Source organism: Dermacentor variabilis, chromosome 5 (genome assembly GCF_050947875.1).
Source record: "Dermacentor variabilis isolate Ectoservices chromosome 5, ASM5094787v1, whole genome shotgun sequence".
Lineage (NCBI taxonomy): Eukaryota > Metazoa > Arthropoda > Arachnida > Ixodida > Ixodidae > Dermacentor > Dermacentor variabilis.
Genome location: NC_134572.1, coordinates 100,865,516 through 100,890,671, shown reverse-complemented (window position 1 = coordinate 100,890,671; position 25,156 = coordinate 100,865,516). Strand labels below are relative to the sequence as shown.

Genomic DNA, 25,156 nt, shown 5'->3' with positions numbered 1-25,156 from the left:
TCGGGGCACGTATCACATACATTGGTTCAGCTGTCCTGACAGTTCCCAGCTGGTTCTCTCATTTTCGGTAAAGTCCTATAGGTTGTGTTTTAAAACCCGTCACATGTCACCGGCGGAAGTGGTCTTTATTTTACTTCACGCGAAAATGCAACTCGAAAATACCAAGCGAGCACACGCACAACAAATTCCTTCCAAAGGTTGCGGAACAGCTGGAGCAAGCGTTTCAGATGTTGCCCGACCGGTCGCCCTAGTTTCGGCTTTCCCGCCGTGCGCAAGATTCCCTGGCGGGATGTCCCAGAACTAACACATCGCTTTCTTTCCCCCGACCTACGATCTCGCCGCTCTCTCCCAAGCGAGCGCTGCTTTTCCGCCGCGGTCGCTTTTGCTTGCGAGAGCTGGAGCAGCGTTCAGCCAGTGCGGCTGCGCCTTTGTTGTTCTTCCCACTAACCTGTGCGAAGTCCTGCTGTGTCTGTGCTGGTGTCACTACGGAGACTCGGCGTGTGTGATTGTGCCTACCTGTACTTTCCGCTGGATTAACCTGTGGCTCAAATGAAGGGCAACGTGGATTACGGCAGCCTATTTCGGATACGTCCCTGAGCTCCCAAGTTTGTGTTGCGCTGCTCCGAAGAACAAAAACCTTCGGCTTTACGTCGGCTTTGCCGCTCGCGCACGTAAGTATGATAGCGACGAAAATGTAATGACAGTCGTGTTGATGTCGTGGCAAGGTTGTCGAGATGCGAATTTAATCGGAGACGTTTCACTTTGCGGTAAAGAGCGCTGATGGAGCTCATCGGACGAAGGTCTGGGAGAAAGCGCGTGGGCTAGCTGACTCGGCGCCGGAGGCCGGCTTCTAAAATTAGGCATGTATTTCTGATGCGGAACTCGGGCAGACGTGTCCACAATCTTCGGCACTGGTCGGGATGTTAAAATAAACGCAGAGTTGCGGTTGCACTCCACAAGAGGCACTACTTATATATATAATTCCGATTTTAGTTGGGTTTCCCGTAAAGATTGTCTGAGCTAGTTCAGATGTAGGCTCGATGCAGCCTTAACTAACGAAACGCTTCGAATTAGCTCATGTACCGCGCCTTGCAACTGCACATCGGCAAGGGAGGGGGGAGTCGGAAGCGCACGTAGTATAAGCGCGATGTGCGCACATCGTCCTCGAGCTGAACCCCGTTATCATCCGTATCTTCGCGTTTGAGTGCCCAAAACGTATGGCGAGAAAAAAAAAAAAAGAACCGCAGCGTTATTCAGCGACAAGTGTGCTTCTTCAAATACACGACGTTAAATTACGCGTGCGCGCGAGAACCGAAACCAACTGGACAGCATTGTAATCATTTTTTACTACAGAAACATACTTCACCATAATGCGCACGTTATATGCATATTTCGTGTTTATGACACACATAGTTACAATTGTCATTTACTTTTCCTAGGTAGGCGCGTACTTTGCCCGATCGCCTTAAACTTTACTACGACTGCAGAGAGCGCCTGGCTCGAACCTTCTGATACAGGATGGATGCTCATATCGGAGCATACAGGCGTGCGTGCCTGATGCCAGTCACATAACGGTTTCCGCACAGCGGAAGCCGGCTTTGTGTTATGCAAATGGGAGCCGCGCGGCATATTTTCCCGCATGACATGCGTGCGCTCGTAACTGCATCTCCACACCTCTCATTATGCCGACGCAACGGCGCCCCCCGCCGAAGGCGGCATGCACAGCCGCTGCACGAGATCGAACCCGGGATAAACGACTGCTGCCCCCATTTTCTGCGTCCATGAGACCCGCGGCAATGATCGGGGCAGCGAGCCAAAACCAAGGCCGCTGTGATAGATACACCCTTTGGCATCACCTATACACGCTGCGGCTTAGGCCGTCGTAGGCAGAGCAATATCTAGCAAAACATCGGGCAAGGCGAGGCCGCTTTCGCAGGCTTGCGTAATGTGTTCCTCGCGTCGACGACTTTGCTGAGGAAAGTCAACTGAAGATAGTGTGCGATTTTAAGGTGCCACGTACGTACGTACGACGTAAGCGTTTAAGCATGCAGATCATTCGAAGAATTTTTCTTTGTTCTAAAGAAATTTTACAGGGTGGCACAATTAACACAGTTGCTCATTACAGCTTTTATTTAACCTCTAATCACTCTCCAAATTAGCCTTTTAAGCATATGTATGCCCTGCTTTTCTAAGAATGTTTGATAACTTGAGACACAGTGTGCATGCTTGCTCGTGAGCATATGAACTTTTTCAACTGCATGGAAAATAATCAGTTGGATTTGCCCTTTCGCTTTAATTGATCGCACATTATATTAATTATAAAGGTAACATTTCCATAAATAAGAATTGGCACTCTGCCACTTTGTACAATTGGCACTTTAGCACATTGTTACTTCAAGTGAGCATATTGAAGTGTGTGAATACTGTTGCAGGTCATTGCTGATGGGGTTTGCCACGGAACTCCAGGGCTGGAGCTCTCACGATGCGCTCCTCTCTGTGCAAGATGCCGAGCTCAGACTGTTGGAGAACATGCGCCGTTGTATTGTGCACCGTGTGAAATGTGACCGTGAATATTCGTTAGCCCTGAGTGCCTTGTGTGTGCAGGCAGCCAAAGTTGAAACTGGAGATGAACTTGCGGGAAGTCTAGTAACAAAGGTACGTTTCAAATGCAAACACTTGTTGAACTGGCAAGTTTTCTTTAATCGAGCCCTTAAGGAATCTTGATGACCTCAGGTCACCACATTTGGGCTTATGACAAGCCCACTCCGCCATCAGTATTTTGTCATTTTCTCATACCAGTATCAAACGGTGACTTTCGAGTGCGATAAAACCGATCCAGATAAAAATTATCGACAGCAATTGGTTCCCTACCACAGATTGTCACGATCTAAAGTGTGCCATGTGATACACATATTATTGACTCGGAGGAAACGGGATTGTTTTCTTTTGTAGTGTAAACTGTGGTAGACACTTTATGATCGCTTTTATTTAATGAGATTTTCCACACTTTTTGCAGACAGATTTGTGTCTAGCCACGCTACTGAAGCATATCACATAAAAGAAAAATTCATAATGGTGCAGTTTTTCCCCCCCAAAAAAAGAAGAGCCCTGAGGGGTTAAACTATAAGCTTAGAAATATGCAAGGCTCTCTTTCAGCTGAACATCAATAGACTTTTAAGACCTGTTCACTTTTCATCTTAACAGGAGTGCACCAAGTACAGAGAGAACCAAAAATAAGCCTACAAACCATTTGTTTACCAGAAGATTCAGCTTAACGTACTTTGAATTAACACGAGTCTACTGGATGATGATCAGATGCATTTCCATGGCCCACGAACATTAATTCAAACCCCTCAAAACCACAGGGCTTTTTTTCTTGAATGGCCGAAAACTGTGTAATACATGCATATGGTGGAAGCCAAAACTATGAGTTTATATGTTTGGATAGATAGACACAAACTACATTATTATGCATCCTTTCATTGAACCCTAAGTGACACCAGGGGCACAGATGCAATGCTATGAGGTCATTGGAAAGCAACTTTGTTTCTGTGAACTAATGATGATGACTACCTGATGTTCCGAAGTAGTAGTAAATTGTTGATTGCTGAGCGAACACATCAAATTTCAAGATGGCATGACCTGTTATAACCGATTATACAGCAACTGACACTTAACTGTCTTTTCTTCTCTACCTTCTGGGTTCACCGAATGCTGTAGCCCAGTGGTAATGGCTTTCTACTGCCGAGATTGAGGTTGCGTGTTCAATCCTGGCTGCGGCAGTCGCATTTCAATGAGGACAAAATGGAAAAATGCTTGTGTACTTGGATTTGGGTGCTCGTTAGAGAACACTAGGATGCCAAAATTCATCTGGAGTTTCCCCACTATGGCATTCCTCATGGCCAGATCATGGCTTTCGTCTGTAAAACTCTAGAATTTCTTACCATTTACCTCCTGGGTTTATTAATTAATCATACAATGAAAAACAAGCTTGAATTTCCCTAGAGGCCAACTTGCTATAAACTGATTTCAATATGCATAGGGAAAATAGGCAGCCAATAACGTTTTGAGATTTATGTGATTGTGAATGGACCAAGCTAGAATAATGGTCCTTTCCATAAGCTATAGGTTAGCTTCCCTGCACGGCAAAAGCATCTTTAGCTGCAGCCATGGTGAAGCAAGCATGGCAAAATCCTGATGCAGCACTGGTACTATCTAACAGGAGGCAGACATGTGCATTTTATCTCGTAATCTCTTGTCTTGAGGACACCTGAGATACAGTGTGCCTTCCTGTACGCGTCCGCAGCAAGTTACAGCAGGTTGCAAAACATTACGCTGCACCCACGTTTTGCTTCACTCTTTGCTCTAGCATTTCGATTAAGGTCCCAGAGCAAATCTGTCCCAAGACTATGAAAGATACTGTAATAGGAGGGCTCTGGATTAATTTGGACCACCTGGAGTTTTTTAATGTTCACACAAAGTACTATACAAGAGCATTTTTAGATTCTGACCACATATGAATACGGCCTCAGCGGTCAACAATCTAATCCTTGACCTCGTGCGCTGCAGCAGGACGCCATAGCCACTGAGCCACCGCAATGGCTTACTCTTGAAAATTTGTCATGACAAAAGTACCAGGTGCACAGCATTAAAGAGAGGAAAAGCTCACAAGGTTGATGAGGGTCATTATTGTCGGACAAAATTATGCCTTAAAAAGTGTACACTTTTTACGAGTGTTCAATAATAGGGTGTAAAGTCATGGAGCAGGAGGTATTGCTTTGCACGGAAGTGGCCGTAGAGGTGTTGCAAAGGCTAGGCTTGATTATTAGATGACTACAATCTCTATATTGGGGCTTGTAATGAGTATTGGCATAAACTTTTGTTTAAAAGGTGCATGTGACCGTTGAGGTGCCTGCGCACTCACAGGCATAGGTATGCTTACGTATGCAGAAGAGGCACCTTAAGAGAACTTTTTCTAGTACTCGATCATTACTTTATAAAGAAAGTGAAACATGAAGGTTCCGTGAAGTCACAAGAAGAAGCTTATTTACATTATTTTACACATCTAATGCCATTAACGACTAAATGTCAGGTTCATCTGAGAAGCTTGTAAAATAACTGTACTTTGTTTCAGGCATGGAGCACAGTCATTGATACAACAGAAACAATTGGCAGACTCGTTAAACAGAACGCTGACATGGTCGCCACTCACACGCTGGACAAGTTGAGTTGCCTCATCTTGGAAAAAAGGGCCCTCAGGAAAGTGTATCAGGAAGAACACCAAAGGATCCATGGAGAGCTTACAAGGGTACCACTTCTCTTCAAATCTTTCATGGCGGGCTCTAAATATTTCGCAACATTTCTCAAACATTCATGCAGTTTATTCTGTTCATTTACATTTGCCTTCCACAGCATACGTGAAAAATCCAATGCTTCAAAGATGCTACATTTCCTAAGGTGCAAAATGTTCTGAGAAATTAGATATGCACAGTTAAAAATGAAGCACATGCTGAAAGGTATCACAATAACTGGAATGTGAAGTGGCAATAAAAGTTAAAGAACAAACACTTTAGCAGGAAGCATTTGCTTGAAAACTTACTGGTATGGCGAATGTGGCATTGTGAAAGGCATGCTGTGGAGTTAAGGTTAGGGAATGTCACCAAAAAAAAATTATGGTTACGCAAGTGAGGTCAAAGTATTGGAAAAAAAGCGAGGATTAGCATATATTTAGAAGTAGTTGTAGTCATTGTAGCCGCAGAGGTTGTGACAAGTAAACTGTATGGTGCCTCTCCACCATGAATAAAATTTATATATGACTTGTAGCACACGTAGCATACACTAAATGCCATGAATGTCTTTCCTCTGAGCACAAGGGTCATAATACTGGCTGTTGTTTCTCATTATGACAAACATGCATTCATTTCTTTTCCATGAAAGCTAAGAGATGCCGTCCTCAGGAGCACCTCAGAGTATGAGAAATGCATCGAGAATGCTGCAGCTGCCAAGGAAAAGTATGAAGACCAGTTTATGAAAGGTAACTAGAAGGTCAACAGCTTTACAAACAACTGTGGCACCAATGAAAATGAGTGGGCTCTTCAATAGTTCTCCCTGTTAGCTATTTCACGGCTAATCTTTTCTGAGCCTTTCAGGAATGGTCACTACTGGTTCATGGCAGTGTCAGGAACAGACACTACCAGGAACTGAACTTCATGCTTTTTTTTAGCATGTACCCATATTTTTTAGTATAGCTTCTTGTTGAAAAATTAAGCATACAAATACGTTATTGGTGTCTAACGTTTATTGCCATTACAACAGTTTATGAGAGTAATTGGTAATAATTAATTCTGCATTATTTTTCTTTTGTTTCTATCATTTATTGCTCTTTCTTGTAGGATGTCTGTGTTTTGCTGTATTTGTATTTCCATACTGTCCTTGTTTCTGTATATTTGCGTTTTTGTCTTGCTTTATGACTTGTCTTTTCTAAACATATGTAAAAATAATGGACTACTTTTGCTTCCAGGTCGGGGAAACAAAAAAGTTGAAGAGGCAAAAGAGCGCTATGTCAAAGCCACTCGGAAGCTGCATCAAGCTCATAATGACTACATTCTTCTTCTGAATGAAGCGATGAACTATGAGCACCACCTGAGAACAACACTTCTGCCGGGGCTGCTGCAATATCAACAAACTGTACAGCAAGAGGCTGTGGATTGCTGGTACCGTAATTACATTGCATTACCATTTGGATGCTTATTAATAGTTAATGCCTATTTTGTTTTGCCGAAGACTTCTTCATGCTATGCTGCTTTTTTTTTTTTTTGCAAAAGCTGGTTATGACAGGCATTATACCAAGCTAGTGAGTGACGAGGACAAGTGCATATTAGGCACGGTGCGTGGACAAAAACTTTGTGCATAACAGTCGTAAAGAGAAGTATTTTCTGTTTATTATGTGATTTCTTTACCACATGCAAAAACTTTTAACAGTCAGTAGCACTAAAATTAATGTTGACATCTCCTCCTTTGCATGTAGACAAACATATCATAATCTAGAAAAATATAAAGTGAAGTGACTGCACTGTAATAGATATAGGCAGGCATCAATGCAGCAGTGAATATAAAAGAGTACATAACTGCGCAAATGTAACTGGCTTTTGCACTTTTCTTGCTCAAGCACATTTTCTTGATTTTATTCAACTACACATTGCATTATGTGATTGGTGACACATGTGATATTAATCTACTTGCAATATGTTTTCTGGACTGTGCTTCCATAGGATTGCCGGTAAAGTGTGACACTCTTTACACTCATTTACCTCCTATCTTCAGTTCTGAGCAGTTGGTGATGCATGTTTTTGTTTTGTTTTCTTTTCAGGCAAGCCGTCATGAGAGACTACTCACATCGTACAAATTTTTGTTCAGAGGCATTCCAAAAGCTTCACAACACCCTTATGGAAAGCATAGAGCATGTCAACAGTGACAAAGAATATGAAGACTTTGTTGATAGATACAAGTAAGTAATAAAAAATTTGGCCTTCCCTTCTTTAACCAGTGTATTTCAGTAATAGTAGCAGTGCCTGCACGTCATCACATTCACTTTCCATATTTATGATGTACATCTTGAAAGCTTAATGAAGTCAGTGAGCAATTTGTGTTCGCTGTAATCAGCCTTAATTATTGTCAGTTCCATTTCAATTACTGCTGTCAGTTGTGTGAAACAGTTATCTTAAAATACAACTTACATACTATCTTCAGTGTGTATTCAATCGGTCGTCTTAAAACATGTCACCACACTCTTCTTGAGCAACTTTCGTTGTACCTTTCAGGAATGCTAGGGTGTTTCACTTTTTACATAATCCCTACATGTAACTCATCAAATCTGTCTGTGTAATTTCATAAAGACCTTTTAACTACTAAAAATTTGATTTATTCAATTATCGTGCTTTATGAGGTTTAATCAAGAAAGTTCTACAAATGATAGGTGAATATACAGTCAGATTTGTATTATATCCTCAAATAATTGGTCAGAGATGTAGAAGTGTACCTGTTTTATAGCTACCAGCCATTATAAACATTAAATAGTTGTAGCTGAACTCTTTGTAAGCATACAGGTTGACTCTTTGCATGTTGTCTTGATGACATACAACTCTTCTTGTTTTCAGGTCAAAACCAATTCCTCCAATTGACTTTCATTATGATGAGTCACTTCTAAACAATTATGCTGGAAAACTGAAGCCAGAGCAGATTGCAGTTGATGAATTTACAATTGACTCGGTGAGAGAAAGGTGAGTACCCTGCAAGCGTGGAATTGTGTGGGATCATGTGGTCAGCAAGACCTAAGGGTTCCCGGTACACTTTTGTTCGTATAACTGTTGCACCAGGGTGCATTTTGCTGTTTCGCTGAAAATGGCCAGCGTATATAACAGTTTTCTTTACTGCAAGAACAAAGCACGTTGGCAAAAATTATAGCTGGGCATTCAGTAGTAGGAGCTGAATGTCACATACATCTTCATTACCATCATGACCGATCTTAAGCCCACTGCAGAACAAATGTCTCCAAGTCTTTCTCAGAATCTTAAACTACTATGGTCCTAGTTGGCCTAGATAAACATATTCCTTCATTAAATCAAGACGCCGTCTACTAATCGCAGAATCCTGTTCCTATGCCCAGCTATCAAACATTAGTTTTTCTGCACACCTACATATCTAAAGTTATGCATTTGCGCTCTTCAAATCAGTTTGTGTGCTTCATTCCTGTCATGTTGTAGGATCACTGAACTGCAAGCGAAGGTGGCCCACATTCAGGCTGTGATATTGGAGAAAGAGACGCAATTGGCGCAATTTCAAGTTGACGTGTCCGAGATAAAGACAACTCCTGATCTTGGATCAGCGTAAGTTTCCTTTGCTGGCTAGTAGATAATTCACAGGCATTAGGCGGATATGGGCATGAAAAGTGGCACAAGGCACCGAGGTGTCTAGCGAACGCGGTGCTTGACCCTTTCATTACCAATCCGCAGAGCCATGGTAAAGAAGAGGGCTGTGGACATCATCAAAAGGGAGCGTGACGAAGCCAAGTGCCAGGAAGAGCGGTTCAGCAGCCAACTGCAGCTGCTTGTGCAGGCTCTGTCACAGATGGGGAATGAGGTCCCCAGAGCCTTGGACCTGGATGTCACCGTCAACGGCGAGCAGGTATGTCCCTTTTCTTTGTCATCATGGACACTCAAGCTGCTTTGGTAAGTTAGCAAGCAAGTCACTAAATTTAGAAAGTTTTTAGTCACCTTAACAACAACTTTGCTTTTTTGGAGTCTCGCTGACTTCTTTACTGACTTGCTCGGTGACATAAATCGGCAGTAAGTTGCCCTGGTAAAATTCTTACAAGCACTTTGGCTAAGTTTGATGTCTCGCTCTCATTTTATTTCAAGGGCAACTTATACGTCACCATTTGTCGCTACTTATAAAGATATATCAAGGAGTTTCTTAGCAAGACCTACTGTGTTAGAAAATCTGGAGGTTCTTTTCACTTTTTGCATTCTGACCAATGACTCGTCGCTGCAGGCAATAACTTAAAGTTCTTTCATTTTAAAAGTTTAAAAATTATCAGGAAGATGTTTAGGAACAGTTACACCATGCAAAAAGATAAAATTCCAAACAAATTATCATCATAATTTAGCGACTTTTTGCTGAAAGTGGAATTTTGAGTCTCAAGTTGGCAAATTCGTCAAAAACAAAAAAGAAAAGTTGCCAACACTTTCACTCTTAAACAAAGCGTACCTCTATCTGTAAAAACAAAAATAGTGAAGTATTCAGAGTCGAGATATCTTTTTCTTATAATTTCATCTTGCACAACACAACTCATAGTGGTGATCGTTAAATATCAGTGGTATCATCATATATTGCGCAGTGCAAATAGGGGTAGTTAAAATGTCGGACATTGCGATATATATTGAAATGTTGCTACATATCATAAATGTATTGTCGACACTAGGTAGAATGCAACTTCGCATGTGCCAAAGATGAAATCACAGGCGCTATAACGTAAAACTGTTCCAAACTTTTCTATTCCAATTCTGCAATCAGCACACCGCAATGGATCAAAAGCTTTTTTGGACCACCCCTACTTCACCTGTCTGTCACGCAACGTCACGAAAGCCGCAATAGCTCCCCATCTGATATGATGTGTACACACTGATTATGCATAATTTGACCAAACAAAACAAAAATAGTATTTCTGATTTGACGCCTTTTTGCCATTAGCCCTAGGCTATCGGTCAAAATTTTTTGGCTGCACCCACTTCACCTGCCTCTCACACGACATCACAAAACCACAAGAACTTACCGCGTCAAAGTGATGCGTACGCGTTAAAGATGCATTAATATGCCGAACAAAACTGAATTTTCTTCTGAATAGCCGCAGGTTGCCCCGTTCTGAAAGGAATAAAAGATGGCTTAACTTTTGGTATGTTTACAACCTCGTTCTGCGAACTCTTCTTTGCTGAGGATCCATTTTAGCGTCATTCTTAAGCTTCTGTTGCATGCCGCCGTGAATGTTGACGCGTCACCGCAAGCTAAGTAAGAGAAAGCGGACCAATCGCAGACACCGGCACCACCCTCTTCATCCGGTTATCGAGATTCAGTGCAGTGGCTCGGCCTATCGAATCCCTCTCCACTTGAGCATGCTCCTCGCCTCTTGTGAGCCAATTAGATAAGACAAGCCGCTCAATGCAGGCAATGTTATTCATTTTTCAAGCAAACAAAAGTGACCTCCTATGAACGAGGGGAGCATTTGATTGGTTTGTTCAGACAACCATGCAGATGACTGCCAGATGCTTGCGTCAGCGGTTACGCAAATTTGACGTCAGGAGATTGGAATAAAAACATATTGGAATAGTTTTACGTTATACGGCCCCACGACAGCATTACTGCACTTCGTGCTCATTTGGCAGAAAGAACCCTCAGTAAAGTAGATCCAAAACAAAACAATAAAGAAGTGTCATTGGTCACTGATTGAATCTAGACAAACATGATCATCTGTAGCAGATATCATAGCACAAGTTATGAAGAAAAAAAAAAAAGTGGCAGTCCTGAACTTGTGCCTCATCCAGGCATCTCCAGTAACTTGCGCTTGAACTGTTTGTTTCAGAGCATCAAAGACGAAGAGATAATGGACTTTACAACAATCAGCAAAATTGCGGCTAGGCACTTTGTGGACAAGCTAAAGAGCCCTTTCCTCAAAAAGCAGGTGCATATAGAATTTCTTTCTTGTTCTTTTCTTATGCCTGATCTTTTTGCTCCCATTTTTGTTGGCATGGCAGAATGTGCATAGTGAAGTGCATGATTGTAAGCACATATCTTTATTGGCACACAGTAGTTAAGCGGACACCAGAACAACTTGAACTGGTAAATGACTCCTTGGGAACAGTAGGTGCACTTATCCAGTGTAAATTATGTTTCATTCGTACTATGAGAGAAAACAACAGCCAAAGTTGTTTTATTCAATTTTGCATTCAAACTGTGCCACTGATATCAGTCTGAGGTCACAGATTTTAGAGTACTTTGCAAAGAGAAGTACACAAAAATTGCCAAGCGGAGTTGTTCACTTGGTTTCAAATGCAATCTGGTGACTCCTTTCTTTCTTGATAAATTATTAACGAACTAGCACCAAGCGTAATCTGTCAAAATATGTAATGTCATAAGGAGCTGGTGTGAAAATTCCAAGATGGCATTGCCCTCCTCGCTTTGCTGAAGTGCCTCTTCTGGCCAACCAAATGTCCAACATTAGGACTATTCACAGTTCCAGAAGTTCAGCCTACCAATCTAATATTGCTTAAATATTTTTCTTCGCTGTGGCCAAGCCTTCTGAACTAAATTCTTACAAGTCGATGTTAACAAGTGGTTACAGCTTAGGGCTTTGTCGCTGAAATTGGGCCATTGCTATGCAATCAATCAACTTTAGCACATGCTTAGCTGTAGAAACAGCTTTTTCATGATACATATTCACATACTTAGCATTTCACTTCAAGTTTGCAAAATGTGTCTCTTGTTAATTTGCATCATTAAAAATATTCGTTCATTTTTCATTGTATGCATGTACTAAGTGACTATAAACAGCTGCTCACTTACAATTAGATCCCGAAACCAAATGTGGCCCTTTTCTTGCCTCATAGTTTAGACAGGCTTAAATAATAAAGAATTATGGTGACTGCACAAGTCAAAATAATTATTGAAGTTCTGGAACCTGAATTTGTCTTCTGGAATTTTTTAATAAACCATAAATTTTTACTTTTTGTGACATGCTACCTTACTAGGAGAGAGAGCTTTCGTGGAACTCTTGACCATGACTAAACGAATAAGGATGTAGTTATCGTTTGGAAGCATGCAACTTCATGCACCCGATACGTAGTATACTTTTGGATAAAACAAGTGCGTGTGCCAAAGCGTTCAGTGTATTCATACCAGGCCAACCGCCCCCAGCAATCCAAGGACTCCGAGGAATGCATCACCTCCAATAACACCTCTGAGGAGACTAACAGCACCCTCAAGCCTTACAGCCGTGTAAGTCTCACGACAGTCTCCCTGTATGCAGTAGTACTGCTGTCATAGAATGCTGCTTTGTTTTTTTAATGGTGCTGCTTTGCTTTTTTGAATGAAGCTATATATATATTTTTTTCAGCCATATCATGTTGCTGGCATGTAATGAGCAGCACAGGAAACAAGCCACAGTTATTTATTTTATCTCTTAGAACAACACTTTTAATCTTAACTACTGTATATTCAACAATATATTGTGTTTTTACTCAGAAGTTACAAATCTGAGAACAACACTTTTAATCTTAACTACTGTATATTCAACAATATATTGTGTTTTTACTCAGAAGTTACAAATCTGAGAAAGTACATTGCATTCTGTTTAGAACTGTGCTGTGAATATAAGGCAAAGATTTACCCACAGAAATCATAACATTGAGTGCATCAAAAAGGTACATGTGATTACAGTACATGCTTTTCGTGGGTTTATTGTGGCCCTTATGTTTTACTTACTTTTGTAATAATCTATTGAACAGGACTGTTAGCTTATAACAAACCCCAACAGTCATTGGTTTTTGCGAGCTTCTAAAAGATATAGCAGGATAAAACAGAGAATGTGCTAATGACCTATTTAGAACAATGGTTCAATTTATCTTTTTCTGCAATAAAATAACCTTTCTTTATTTACCAATATTTCTTGCCATTTTGTACGCTGATGTCATCATGGCCAATAAAATGCAATATGATGCATTGACGTACATATAGTTTTACTAAACAGTGCACGCAGCCACGTGGTGCAAATAAATTTAGTTAGAAGCACAGTGATGAGCATAGTTTATGGGTGATATCTTGTAATGTGTGTTGTATTTTCGCTACCAACGTCAAAATTTCTAGAAATTACAAAATGGAAATGCAGATCGTACTCAAATTTTACCATCAGCTGTTGCTTCATGGCAGAATGCTCAATATTGTTCTGAGGCCTACATTACATTTCAAAGAACTTCATAGCTTTTTGTTTTCTTTCTACTTTCATTCACTAAATCTAAGAGACATCTGAACCAGAGCATAATTATTTTTCTCTCACTTTTTGTTCATGATGTTTAGATGACAGTTAACCCGGACATCTCACTGCAAGACGAAGACTGGTTCCACGGTGTGCTGCCAAGGGAGGAGGTGGTTCGGCTTCTTGTCAACGATGGCGACTACCTTGTACGGGAGACCATACGAAACGAAGCGAAGCAGGTGGTGCTTTCAGTCTGCTGGCAAGGTCACAAGCACTTTATTGTGCAAACTACAGCTGATGTGAGCAATGTTTTGCATATTTCTTCACATACTTTATAACTTGGGCCATGTAGACCAGCTAATCTGGAACGCATTGGACAAATATTGCAAAAATGCAGATGACAGGCATTGAGAGTGTGTATTCAAGCTAAAGAAATAAACAAATGGTGTGTTCATCCAATTATTTCTCAGGCACTCCAGTGCACCAAGAGCCATCAGCTAGCTTGACATCATTCACTCTTAAAATGACCCAAACTAAAACCTAATTTACTGAATAATTGCTTTAAAGGCCAACTGCAACGAAATTTCACTTCGTCTATATATTTATGAATGAGTAGTATATACCACTAAACGAATCTTGGCAAAGCCGCAAGCTGGTAATTGTATAGTTTTTTTTTGTTAGCAACCTTTAAACAGCACCCAAGTAGACGATGCATGCACCTGATGGTATCGTTGTGACATAAGTCTCAAGACACCGCATCCAAGATGTTCCAGCGTACTGCGAACGTCGGGTACACAGGCTTAATGTTGTCGCCATGCCTGGAGAACCGCCAAGGCAAATCAAAGCAAGCAGTAGTTCGAGCAACTCAATGTCGAAAGGGCTCATTGCGGCACCCCACGGCAGTCACGGTATCTGTGCTACACAACAGCGTGGCCTCCGAGATTGCATGCACGTGCTGCTGCAATCTCAAGAGGTCATGCCGAAGAGTCACATGCTAGGCCATGTGTCACATCTGGGAAGCGGTAATGGCAGTGTTTTTTTTTTCAGCTTCAGTATCAAAATAAGAAACAGCAACTTTTTCTAGCTTTTTTTGATGTTTCAACGCTTGTATCCCAAATGTAAAAGTTTGCGTGAAGGCTCCTCTACATTTACGTTACCTTAAGCTAGGCGCTTTATGCGGTCCAAAGCTTCGTTGCAGTTTGCCTTTAGTCACTTGTTCAGTTTTGTTCAGTTTGTTCTGTTTTCTTGAACTTTTTTCACGCTAGACAGAAGGATGGCATATACAATAATTCTGCACCTTAGGTGAAACAAGGTCATTGAAATTCAACTGTGGAGCTATACGTGCCAAACCAATAATCTCACTATGAAATACTGTATAGTGGTGAGTCACCCGATTAATTTTACCTACCTAGGGTTCTTTATAGTGCACGAAACACTTGAGCGTTCATACATTCTGGCCAATCGGGATGCAGCCTCCGCAGCTGGGATTGAATCCATGACCTTATGATCAGCAACACAACACCATAGCCATTTAATTACTGTACTGGGTTCTTGGACAAGATCATGACTAAGCATTCACGCGCAGTCAGAGGTGTACTCCAAGCACTGTTTTGACTTTATTGTCGTGCCTGTGTAGCAGCGCCTTAATGTACCATTGATGTTTGGTGCTATCTTCAATCGGCATTTCTCTAGCCTTGGATGCGGTGCTAACTTTACTTTCTAATTTTTTTAATTTACCGTGAATCACAACTTTGGGCACTTAATATTCTCTCTCTCTCTCTCTCACTGATTGCACGCAGGGAAAATACAGGTTCGAAGGGCCAGCCTTTGACACAGTGCAAGAGTTGATAGTGTACCAGCACCATCTCGGACTTCCAGTGACCAGCAAGTCAGGGGCAATATTGCAGACTCCCATTTTCAGAGAGCGATGGGAGTTAAATAATGATGATGTCGAGCTCGTCGAGAAAATTGGAAGGGTAAGTTACTGAGAGCAGTGCCATAAGGCTCATCAGTGTTAACACAATAGTTGGCGATGCTTGTGTCAGCTTTTGAAGATAATTGTATAAAAGTACATGCTAACTATTCACACAAAAATTTGCAGATTGCTTAAATATTAGGCCATTCGCAGCTGCTATGGATTTGGAGCAATCAAAATTATATATGTTGACATCTGCTGTGGTAACATACACAGATGCTTTAAAATATGAATCTGTCCCAACTCACCCAGCTTCCAGTTCTTCTGCTTTAAATCTTTTAACAGAGACTATTATCTTTCATATGTATACAACATGGCTTTCTTGGAATAGGAAGAAGGCAAGTCGGTGTCTTCACTGTGAATTTGTGAATATACGAGACATATCTTGCACAACTGCAATAATTATATGTATGCCTTTGTACAAACAGCGCAGCCTACAGCATTGTTATAATGTGCCCATGTCCAAAACTGGTGCTTGCCATTTTGAGGCAACCTTTATTAAGGAAATACTGAAATTGATGTCAGCGGGATGAGAAATTTTCTAAAGGTTGTTTTCTGCATGAAGTATCATTAGTTCACGAGTACTATGAAACTTTATTTTTAAGGGTTTCTGTCATGGCTTAAGAATTGTGACAAAAACTTCTTTACTCACTTTTTTTAACAGGGGAACTTTGGAGATGTCTACAGGGCACTTCTGCATCCACAGAGGCTAGATGTGGCCGTGAAGACATGTCGTGTGAACCTGCCAGACGAGCACAAGAAGAAATTTCTCCAGGAGGGAAGAATCTTGAAGCAATACGACCATCCAAATATAGTCAAGTTTATTGGAATCTGCGTTCAGAAACAACCCATCATGATAGTCATGGAACTGGTGCCAGGTACCTACTTTTCTTCTTTTATACGTACTGACAACTGCAAAGGCTTGCAGAACGTGGGAGCTGTGAAAAAATATCCCCATAGCCAGCATATATGTTCAGCAAACCGAAAAGTGGTCTCGGCAACTCCGTGTATACCAGTCTACACGTCTCACTTTCAGCGTGTGTTGTCAAGCGAAGAGGAAAGTGCATTCTTTTCATGGCTTCCATGTTTTCATGCAATCACTGAACAAGTTTACTGTTGTCGAAGTCCATTTCCCGTTTAGGAGCAGCTACTTTGAGCGAGTGCCAAGATTACGCTCAGATATCGCGAATCCCATCTTTCAGAGGAAAATGTAATGCTCTGCACTGAATCACGATTGAGGCAGTCACACACAGACAGGAGCATGTACCCCACCATAGAATTTCAGATTGGATCCGTGCCTTGATGGCAGTGCACCAAAGGATAATGAGCCTTGGCAGTGATTCGATCCACGATGACCAACATGCGAAACCACTCGAACCTGACCAATGGAAAACAACTTTTTGACCATGGAGCAAGAACTCTCTTTGGATTGATCAGTGTAATTCACCTCGCTTCGCAACTTTCATGAAAAGCACAAGTTCTAGGTAGCAGCAACACGTACGTAACACCAAAAGTCTTATGCTGGCCCAGCATATGCAAACGCACCTCGACTCTAAGCTTCATCAAGCAGACACTGCTATTCAGAAGTGCTTCTAAATAATTCCTGCCATCGGAAGTTACTTGAGAAATGCGTAGCCCCACTGCTGCCTTTGAGTAGATGCTGAGAGTGCCTGGTTAGGAAATTTTAGTTTGGGAAGTACTGTTATCACTGAAGCACTGTTATCAGGTCAGTTAAGAAGTGTTGCCCTCCAGCTTTCTGGAAACATGACAAAGTGGAGTTTCAAGTGGAGAACAGCAGTGGTGCAGAACAGCCATTGCCACATAATTGTTCATCAATGGTTCCTTTCTGTCTGGCTGTGTCTATATCGGCAAGCACGTGAAGTTTGCATCTTTCTTCATCATTTTAGTTGTTGTTCTGGCACCTAGGCAAAAACGCTAACCACCACTGTGTTCTCGCCAAATGCACAGTTCTTACCAATGTCTCATATTTCCAGGAGGCTCCCTGCTGGCATTTCTGAGGAACCAAGGTCCTAAGCTAAGTCCGAAGGACTTGCTGAACATGTGTACAGATGCAGCTGCTGGAATGGCTTACCTTGAAAGCAAGAACTGCATTCACAGGTGAATTGCATTTTGGCTACATTCCACCTGCACTTTCGTTCCAACAGCTGGACATGCAAATGTGAACGTTCTGACAAAAGCCATGTTGTGTATTGACAGGGCAGTAGACTTGAGTGAAGCATCGCTAATGACAGTCAGTAAAAATGTTGTTGCATTTTTGTTTCTTTCAGCTTTCCTTCAGTTTTCAATTGCCAAGTAAGGACTTAAAATAGGCTGTGTACATGTTGCACAAAACCAGCTTTGCATTAGCAAAAATCTCAAGCTGTTAGATAAAACTGAGCAAGAATGGCCACTTCTCACATTTCAGTGAGCAGAAAGTCTACACTCTAGCAAGGAAGTAATTTGGTAGCGTCAAAAAAGGACTTGCTGACTTCAAGTTGTAGTCGGGGCAGTGGCAATGTTTATTGAAGATTTTGCCCTTCGACTTTCTCGTCTATAGCAATGAGGTGTAGCAAAGTGGCATCTTCATCCTGGCTAACAGGCAAGCTAGACGGCGAAAACTATGCTTACTTTGGATGATTGATACCAGGGTAAACTTGAAATTAACATGCTAGCCTTTTAATATGGAGTGACGATTTAATGGCAGAAAGTGAACCTGTACATCGAAACAACAGTAGTGCTATTCTGGCCACATTGTCACATGCTGTACTGGCATTTTGAGCCAATCAGAGAGGCCATAGTAGCTATCTGGGCCAGTCAGAGTTCATAAGATGGCGGATTTTACAATATGGCATAATTTGCCAATGTCCAAAATAGCACCCCAAGACTGACAATAACAAACAGGAATTCGTTTCATGTTAATCACCACACGCATAGGAGTAAAATACTAATGCCACACTTTTGGAACAAAACAAAATTTATGTTGCACCAGTAGCTTCCATGCAAGCCAATGAGACTTTTGATTATGATCCTAATCATGATATACAATACCTAACCAGTTCAAGTGAGATGAGCCATCTTACCATCTTGAAAGTAAGAAACCCGGTCTTAGCCATCTTGAGGCACTCAGAGCTGTACATCAGTGCATTTTCTGCTTGCATTTTTTTTTTAATTCTAAACTATATATGGGGGGGGGGGCTCTGCAAGGGTTTCATGTTATCAAAAAAAACTTAAAACATCAGAAAAAATATTTCAGCTAAAAAAATTACCATTTTAAGCTATGATAGCCACATAACCTAAGATCTTAAGAATTCAAAGAAAAAATCGGCAGCACCGACTGTGATAGCAAGGTTTAGCGTAGCGCTAGAACTTCTCGGACGTTGTTCTAACTAACTATATGTGGGTTCGACTAAGGTGGACACGATATGTGGGTGCACCAAAATTTCTGGCACCCTTAAAATCTTTATTACACTGTGTAAGACTTGTAATGACATCGCACAGGCTCCACTACACTGCTCATAAAGAGCCACTACAGTGAAATGGCATCCCTTTCAGGTTTGAGCTCCGATATATTGTTTTGCAATTATAATATTTCGTAGTCTGACAAGACTTAAGATAAAAGGCATCTGCTGCGAGTGTTATGTTTCACGACGTTTGTTTGTAGGCAGCCATTCTCAAAATTCTGAGGAACAATTTAGTGAAGAATGCAAGATCTGGTATGAGCAACTTTAGTGATAGTATAGTGTAGCAATATAACCCGCACATACAGCATGGCATATAGGATACATATACCTGAATATATTTGGAGCCTCACAGCATTGCTGAAGCCGACGGCGAAAATTTCCTTGGAGTGTCCATACAATTGCTATCACAATAATGTGCCCCTGTACGCAAGACTATGGGGTGGTATTCAGCCTCTTACACATAACAATGTGCCTCTTCACAGTAATTTGCAATGTGTAATTCAGAAATGTACTTTTTTTTTTCCTTGTGCAGGGACTTAGCTGCAAGGAATTGCCTTGTTGGGAAAAACAATGTCGTCAAGATATCAGACTTTGGCATGTCAAGAGAGGAGGAGGAATACATCGTGTCCGATGGCATGAAGCAGATACCCATAAAATGGACGGCACCCGAGGCTCTTAATTTTGGTATGAGAGTTTATTCCCGATTGCTAACCTTCACCATATAAAGAAGATGCAGAAAAGAAAAGGCAGGGGGACATCTTATTTTTATCTTGCAATGACTTAAGCCTAATAGTTAGATGAAGAGATAGTCTTTGCAATGCTGTATTTCATTACGTATGCTGACATCAGACACATTTCTTTAATCTGTCACAGTTGTGATAGGGTGTCAGTTTCTTGCTTACTCAGGTTTGTTGGATACCAGTGAAATATTAAAACAACAATACTTAAGGTCTGCGGATACACTTGCAAAAATAATACACTGCTGAAGCCAGCTGAAATGCATGCATTTAGAATTATCAATTTGCATTGCCTTCATACATAACGTCTGTCTTGTTCATTCCACTCTGTAAATGACAAAAATGACACAAATGTATTTCGGAGGAACATCTTTGGTCAAATCAAACCAACACACTTGCTGGTTTTTAATGCGCAGGAAAATATACATCAGTCTGCGATGTCTGGAGCTATGGTATCTTGGCCTGGGAAATCTACTCACTTGGAGCATCTCCCTACTGTGGAATGTCCAACAGCCGAGCAAGAGAACTGATAGATACAGGTGAGTTTAATGGCTGATGGCATGCTCAGCTATCGGTATGTAGGTCATGCTGCCATCTCACTGCTGAAACCCGAAGACCTTGAATAAATCTCGGATAATCGCAAAAGGAAAATGAATTGGACAAAACGTTATCCTTTTTCTATCATACTGTATTGCAAACATTAAAAATACAGAATTGTAGTTCATGCTTCAGTCCTTAGCAATCCTGTGCTAAATCTATGTGCCTTTGTTTAACCAAACATGAAAATTTATGTAACACATTTAAGTTTTGCTGCATATATACACTGGTATGAAATTTTCAGCTATTTGATGTCTTTTCCATAGAATCTGTAACAGTCTGTGTAGGTTTATATTTATGTTGCAACTGCATGAATGTTTTTACTGCGAGCCTGATGAACAGAGGTACTGTTCCAACTGACCAGACAATAAAGTGAGCTGAACGGTGTGTATCAATGTTGGCTGTTGACATTGATTCGCATGTGTCAAATCTCAGGTTACAGGTTACCAGCCCCAGAGAAGGTACCAGACACTGTGTACCAGTTGATGCTTCGGTGCTGGGAATACAACCCGGATAAGAGGCCCACGTTTCAGGAGATCCACCAAACTCTCGTCAATGTCAGCCGACATGTGTAACACCAGACAGACACAAATTACTGGAACATGTAAACATTTATTTCTCACAGATTAGCTGTTCAAATTGTCCATTACCTTCGTTAGTTCTTTTTGCCAGAAAGTTCTTTGCCAGAGGAACAAATGTCCATTGTGTCGAGTTGTCTTGCATTTAGCAGCATTTGTGTAAATATATTAGATATTTAAGTGTTTCTTGCAAGCAGAAAAGAAATAAATCCTTTAACAGTGTAACCTTATTTTGCTTGTAGAAACGATGGTGATGCACGATTGCTTGTCGGGCAGTGTTGTTTGAGAGCTCAGCTGCTATTTATTTTGTGCCATACTTTTGTTTTGCTCTTATATGTTGTAACCTCGTGAATAATATAATACAGAAACTGAAAAGGTCGTAAAATGTCTTTAATAAGTGTACAGGGTTGCTAACATGCTTGAAATGGTTGTGTCAGAATCCAGACGCCAATTGTTTTCTGGACAAATAAGGCAAGGGAAAAAAAAGCAATAAAACAAGGTTTTTGGTAAAAGTCTATACAACTGTCTTTTTCAACTGTGCCTGTACAAAGAGACTAGAACAGAGTGGATACATCGCATGCACATATGCACACACATTTCTAACAGATCATTTAGATGCTATTTACATCAACACATCATATGTGACGAAAGCCGACACCGAACTACATATGTGTAGACACTAAAAAACAGGGCAGCCAGGACAGTTCACGAATGGAATGTCACTAGTTTATGATTAACTTTGTAAAACAACTCGCAAAGTGACATTTTTCCAAGTAAATAATGAATAGCACGCTGAACCGCTTGTTACAATACTATACAGAAATAGCAGAAGTGAGATTAGCACATCGAAAGGAAAAGAAAGCGCAGTTTTGTTCTTTTAGCTGATCAGCGCAACATATTTCATAGTCTGGGATTGGGTCCTGAAGAGAAAGAACTCTGGCTAGACGAACTTGACACCAAACAGGGGACCATACCACACGGGAGTACTTGAAGGCTACTTACTTTATGGAAATCAATTCAACTTAGACCTTTGCTAAAGACAACAGGCTACTCTAAAGCCAAGAGAAGCACAACCGCAAAGCTTCTAGCATGTCCAGTGCCACATCACAGTCGTTGCACATTCTTGATACGGCACCTTCCGGTGAAATCAGTCAACTTGAATGATATTTACGGGGCCATTGAGTCACACTTGCGAAGTGTGTTACTCGCAATACACATTAACTGAAAACAACTGAACTTTAGGGCAAATTGCTAATGGCACAAAAATAAAAATCCAGCCTGTGAATTGGTGGATTCGAGCTTTGAAAATGCCATAGGCTGTAACATGAAGAAATGCAAGTTTGTGTGGTTCACAGGAAATTATTGTCTTGGTTGCCCTTGCGGAATCATTCACGCAGTTGAGGAACCTCTCGGGTGAAATGCATTGGGTAAGACAGAGCAAGTACACTCTGTAAAGTCTAGTAATAGTACTTACTATTACTATTAAGCAGTGTACTGCTTTGGAGACAACTGGCTAGTAACAGCTGCTCACTTATGGACACTGCCAGTACGATAAACATCCACAACAACCTCTCCATGTAATGCAACTTTTTATAAACCAAATAAAACAAGTGTCAAATGAACTGTACAGACAAAACAGATGCCTACAACATTAACGGTGTTCACAAATCACTCGTACTCTCCTTTGGTAATTCACACGAGAATGCGTGTCACGACAACTGGGCTCATCATTGCTACTCAAATGAAAAGATTAGTATTATTGCAACAAGTCTCATCTTTCTGTTGTATACATTGTACATTCCACAATTGGAGCAGAAAAGAAACACAAGACTGATGGTACTTAACACTCCCTGCACCTGGCTTACAGCCAACTGCACCTAAGCTCGCGACACTTTGAAGTCCAAATCACAGACTTGTCAAGCCTTGATCCAAGTCTACGAAGGAGGAGCGCAACAGTACGTCAGTACAAGAGTCCTCTGTACATAACACTTGCTTGCTGTTTTTGCTTTTGTTTTATGCCAGGGCTATCCCCATTTGTTGTACAGCATTCACAGCTAAATTAAAATTCATACTTATTGTGTGAAAAAAATTACAAAAAAAATGGAGGATGTTCAAAAACCAACACCGAAAAACAATAATGTGCTGCTCAACAGCACTTTCTTACAGCATAAGTATTTTTGCATGAAAAAAAAAAAGGGAAAGAAATTGAAAGTTTCTTTTACACTAAATTCAACACACGAGAATAATGTCCGATGTGGCGCCAAGCTCACCACGCAAATTATAAAGTTGTTCCTGCCATCTGCACGCAGACATCCCGCACCTGATATGTTCACCACTGCTTGCGATAGGTAGCCCTGCTTTCGGCACAAAGTTTTCTGCGCCCTCTACGTGCTGTGCCAGATTTCATACTGGCCCACGAGAGCGTGTGGGGGAATAGGGCAAGAAACAAAAGGGAATCGGGAGAGCTTTCAATCTCTCAGTTGGCCTTCAGAAGGCTGGCCTTGCACTCCTCCTTGGAAGGTACACCAACATTCCAGCCCAGAGTGTTGCGATCAAAGCCGCAGGTGAAGAGATTCGCCTTGACATTGGCCTGGTCGGTGTCAAGCCAGGCGGCGGCACACACCATGCGCCGGTGGCCCTGAAAGCGCCACGCACCATCAGTAAGAAGTGAAAAGAGAATAGAAAAAAAAATTCTTTACACGTGTATGCTAATCTGACAACAGACACGTCAAAAGTAGCAACACTGTATCGGCAAGTTCTCACATCCTTCAGAAGTACTAAGGTGTTCGTTTGCTGGCTCACGACCTAGCTCGAACGCAGAAGCAGTTACTGCTGCATTCAAGAGTCGTCATGGCTGGATGTTTCTAGTCCCACGTAGGTCGTATTGCAGCACCACGGAGTCGGCCTTTCACTGCCGCAGTCATACAAGCTCCAAGCTGGCCTCCAACTTGGAGCCAGTATGCAAGCAATGCAATGTTTGCAATGTGGCAAGCAAAAATTGTCAATTACTGGTTACAAAAACTTTGCATATAAGTTGTCTATTTGAATAAAATACATGCAAGGTAATTTTTATAATCATTGACCAGTACATTTCAAAGCAAATTTGGCGCTTCACCAAACATTCCATTGCATTTAAGGGGGGGGGGGGGGTCTACCATCTGTTTCAACACCCGATTTGTTTACGTTATCACTCTGGAGAACAGTGCACTTATCCCACCAGTGAGAGAGTCTTGCTAGGCCCTCCTGGAATCGCTTCTTTGAGTGCTGCACACCCATGCCCGGACAGCACCTTACACCCCCTGTACGTTAACGAATTCTGACCACACAGGGGTGTGCCTTCATGGCTCCAAACAGGTGATAATCAAAAGGGGCCAAGTCCTGGGAATACGGTGGGTATGGCATCACATGAAAGCCTTGAAAGGCATTGTCGGCGTATGCCTGGGACTGTTCCATTTCACCACTGACATGCAGCCCGCTTTCCAGCCATCCACCCAGTTGTAGACGTATTTTTGGGATGCTGCCTGTTTGCCGCACACTGCCGCAAATCACTGCCGAGTCTCCACAGCACTCGCGCCCTCCTTCCACAAGAACCACAACGTCCAGCACTGCCTTTGCCGGTCACTCTAGATGCTGTCCACTTGGCCACTGACGTGCATGGGGAACATGTACATGGGGAAAATGGATGCTGCCGGCATGTGCTGTCGTCTGATGCTGAAAAAAACTGCCCGCTACTCACGACAGGTGCGCTGACAGAATCTGCAACCCATGCAGCGCGGGATATTCATAAGTGCAATCCATTGTGGTATGCCCCTTGTACATTTGATTTTGACCACGCAGTCACACACTGGCCTTTGCTGCACAAAAAGCATTGCAAATCTCCACTCAACAGCTTCACTGTTAAAGTAAACTCGGACACAGGGTCTCTGCTGACTGGGAAAACCAGGAGTTGTCAGGGGTATTTAATAGTCTGGAAATACTCAAGGAATTTGTGCTTTAAAAAATTAGCTGTAATATTTTATTGGAAGGGAACGAAAGTCGCGTTAATGCTGGCTCAACTAACAGAGAGGAATCTTAACGAATCATCTTTGATGCCATTTCGTCGACTGGAGGAGTTGCCAGTGAACAGTCAATCACTGATTTTCCAGGCTCCCAATTTTTAGACATGCCCGATAATTCAGACTGCTTCTTGGCACCACCATGTACACTATAGAGTCAATGTGTAAGAACATCCGAAATTTCAGATGCAAGAACCCTTCGCCATCTGATTTTCTGGACTTTCGCCATGA

General features: G+C 41.7%; 2 protein-coding genes across 7 annotated transcripts in view; one reads left to right on the top strand and one right to left on the bottom strand.

Moving 5' to 3' along the window:
* Positions 1-377: 377 nt before the first annotated feature.
* FER (tyrosine-protein kinase Fer) lies at positions 378-21,539 on the top strand. 3 transcript variants are annotated; one of them, XM_075693200.1, is made up of 18 exons: positions 378-671; positions 2,433-2,655; positions 5,135-5,308; positions 5,938-6,034; positions 6,521-6,713; positions 7,370-7,507; positions 8,157-8,279; positions 8,763-8,885; positions 9,012-9,183; positions 11,135-11,233; positions 12,466-12,546; positions 13,624-13,821; positions 15,322-15,498; positions 16,162-16,375; positions 17,492-17,615; positions 19,491-19,642; positions 20,112-20,234; positions 20,728-21,539. In XM_075693200.1, exons 2-18 carry the CDS (start codon positions 2,443-2,445, stop codon positions 20,865-20,867), a joined length of 2,541 nt encoding a protein of 846 aa, XP_075549315.1. In that variant the 5' UTR covers positions 378-671; positions 2,433-2,442; the 3' UTR covers positions 20,868-21,539. The 3 variants fall into 3 exon arrangements, with proteins under 3 accessions (XP_075549315.1, XP_075549314.1, XP_075549316.1); XM_075693199.1 differs by having other exon boundaries at positions 12,451-12,546; XM_075693201.1 differs by lacking the exon at positions 12,466-12,546.
* The window catches only part of Wdr37 (WD repeat domain 37), a 200,107-nt gene continuing 196,190 nt past the window's right edge, over positions 21,240-25,156 (bottom strand). For all 4 annotated transcript variants that reach the window (XM_075693203.1, XM_075693202.1, XM_075693204.1 and 1 more), the window contains one exon: positions 21,240-23,508. In XM_075693203.1, coding sequence (XP_075549318.1) covers positions 23,347-23,508 — 162 coding nt within the window. In that variant the 3' untranslated portion in view covers positions 21,240-23,346. The remainder of the gene's footprint in view (positions 23,509-25,156) is intronic.

Excerpts from the sequence above, each read along its gene's own strand:
- FER (XM_075693199.1), top strand. The coding sequence starts at position 2,443 with ATGGGGTTTGCCACGGAACTCCAGGGCTGGAGCTCTCACGATGCGCTC. Across the intron at positions 8,886-9,011 it reads ACTCCTGATCTTGGATCAGC|AGCCATGGTAAAGAAGAGGG; the intron begins GTAAGTTTCCTT and ends ACCAATCCGCAG. Across the intron at positions 17,616-19,490 it reads AGCAAGAACTGCATTCACAG|GGACTTAGCTGCAAGGAATT; the intron begins GTGAATTGCATT and ends TTCCTTGTGCAG.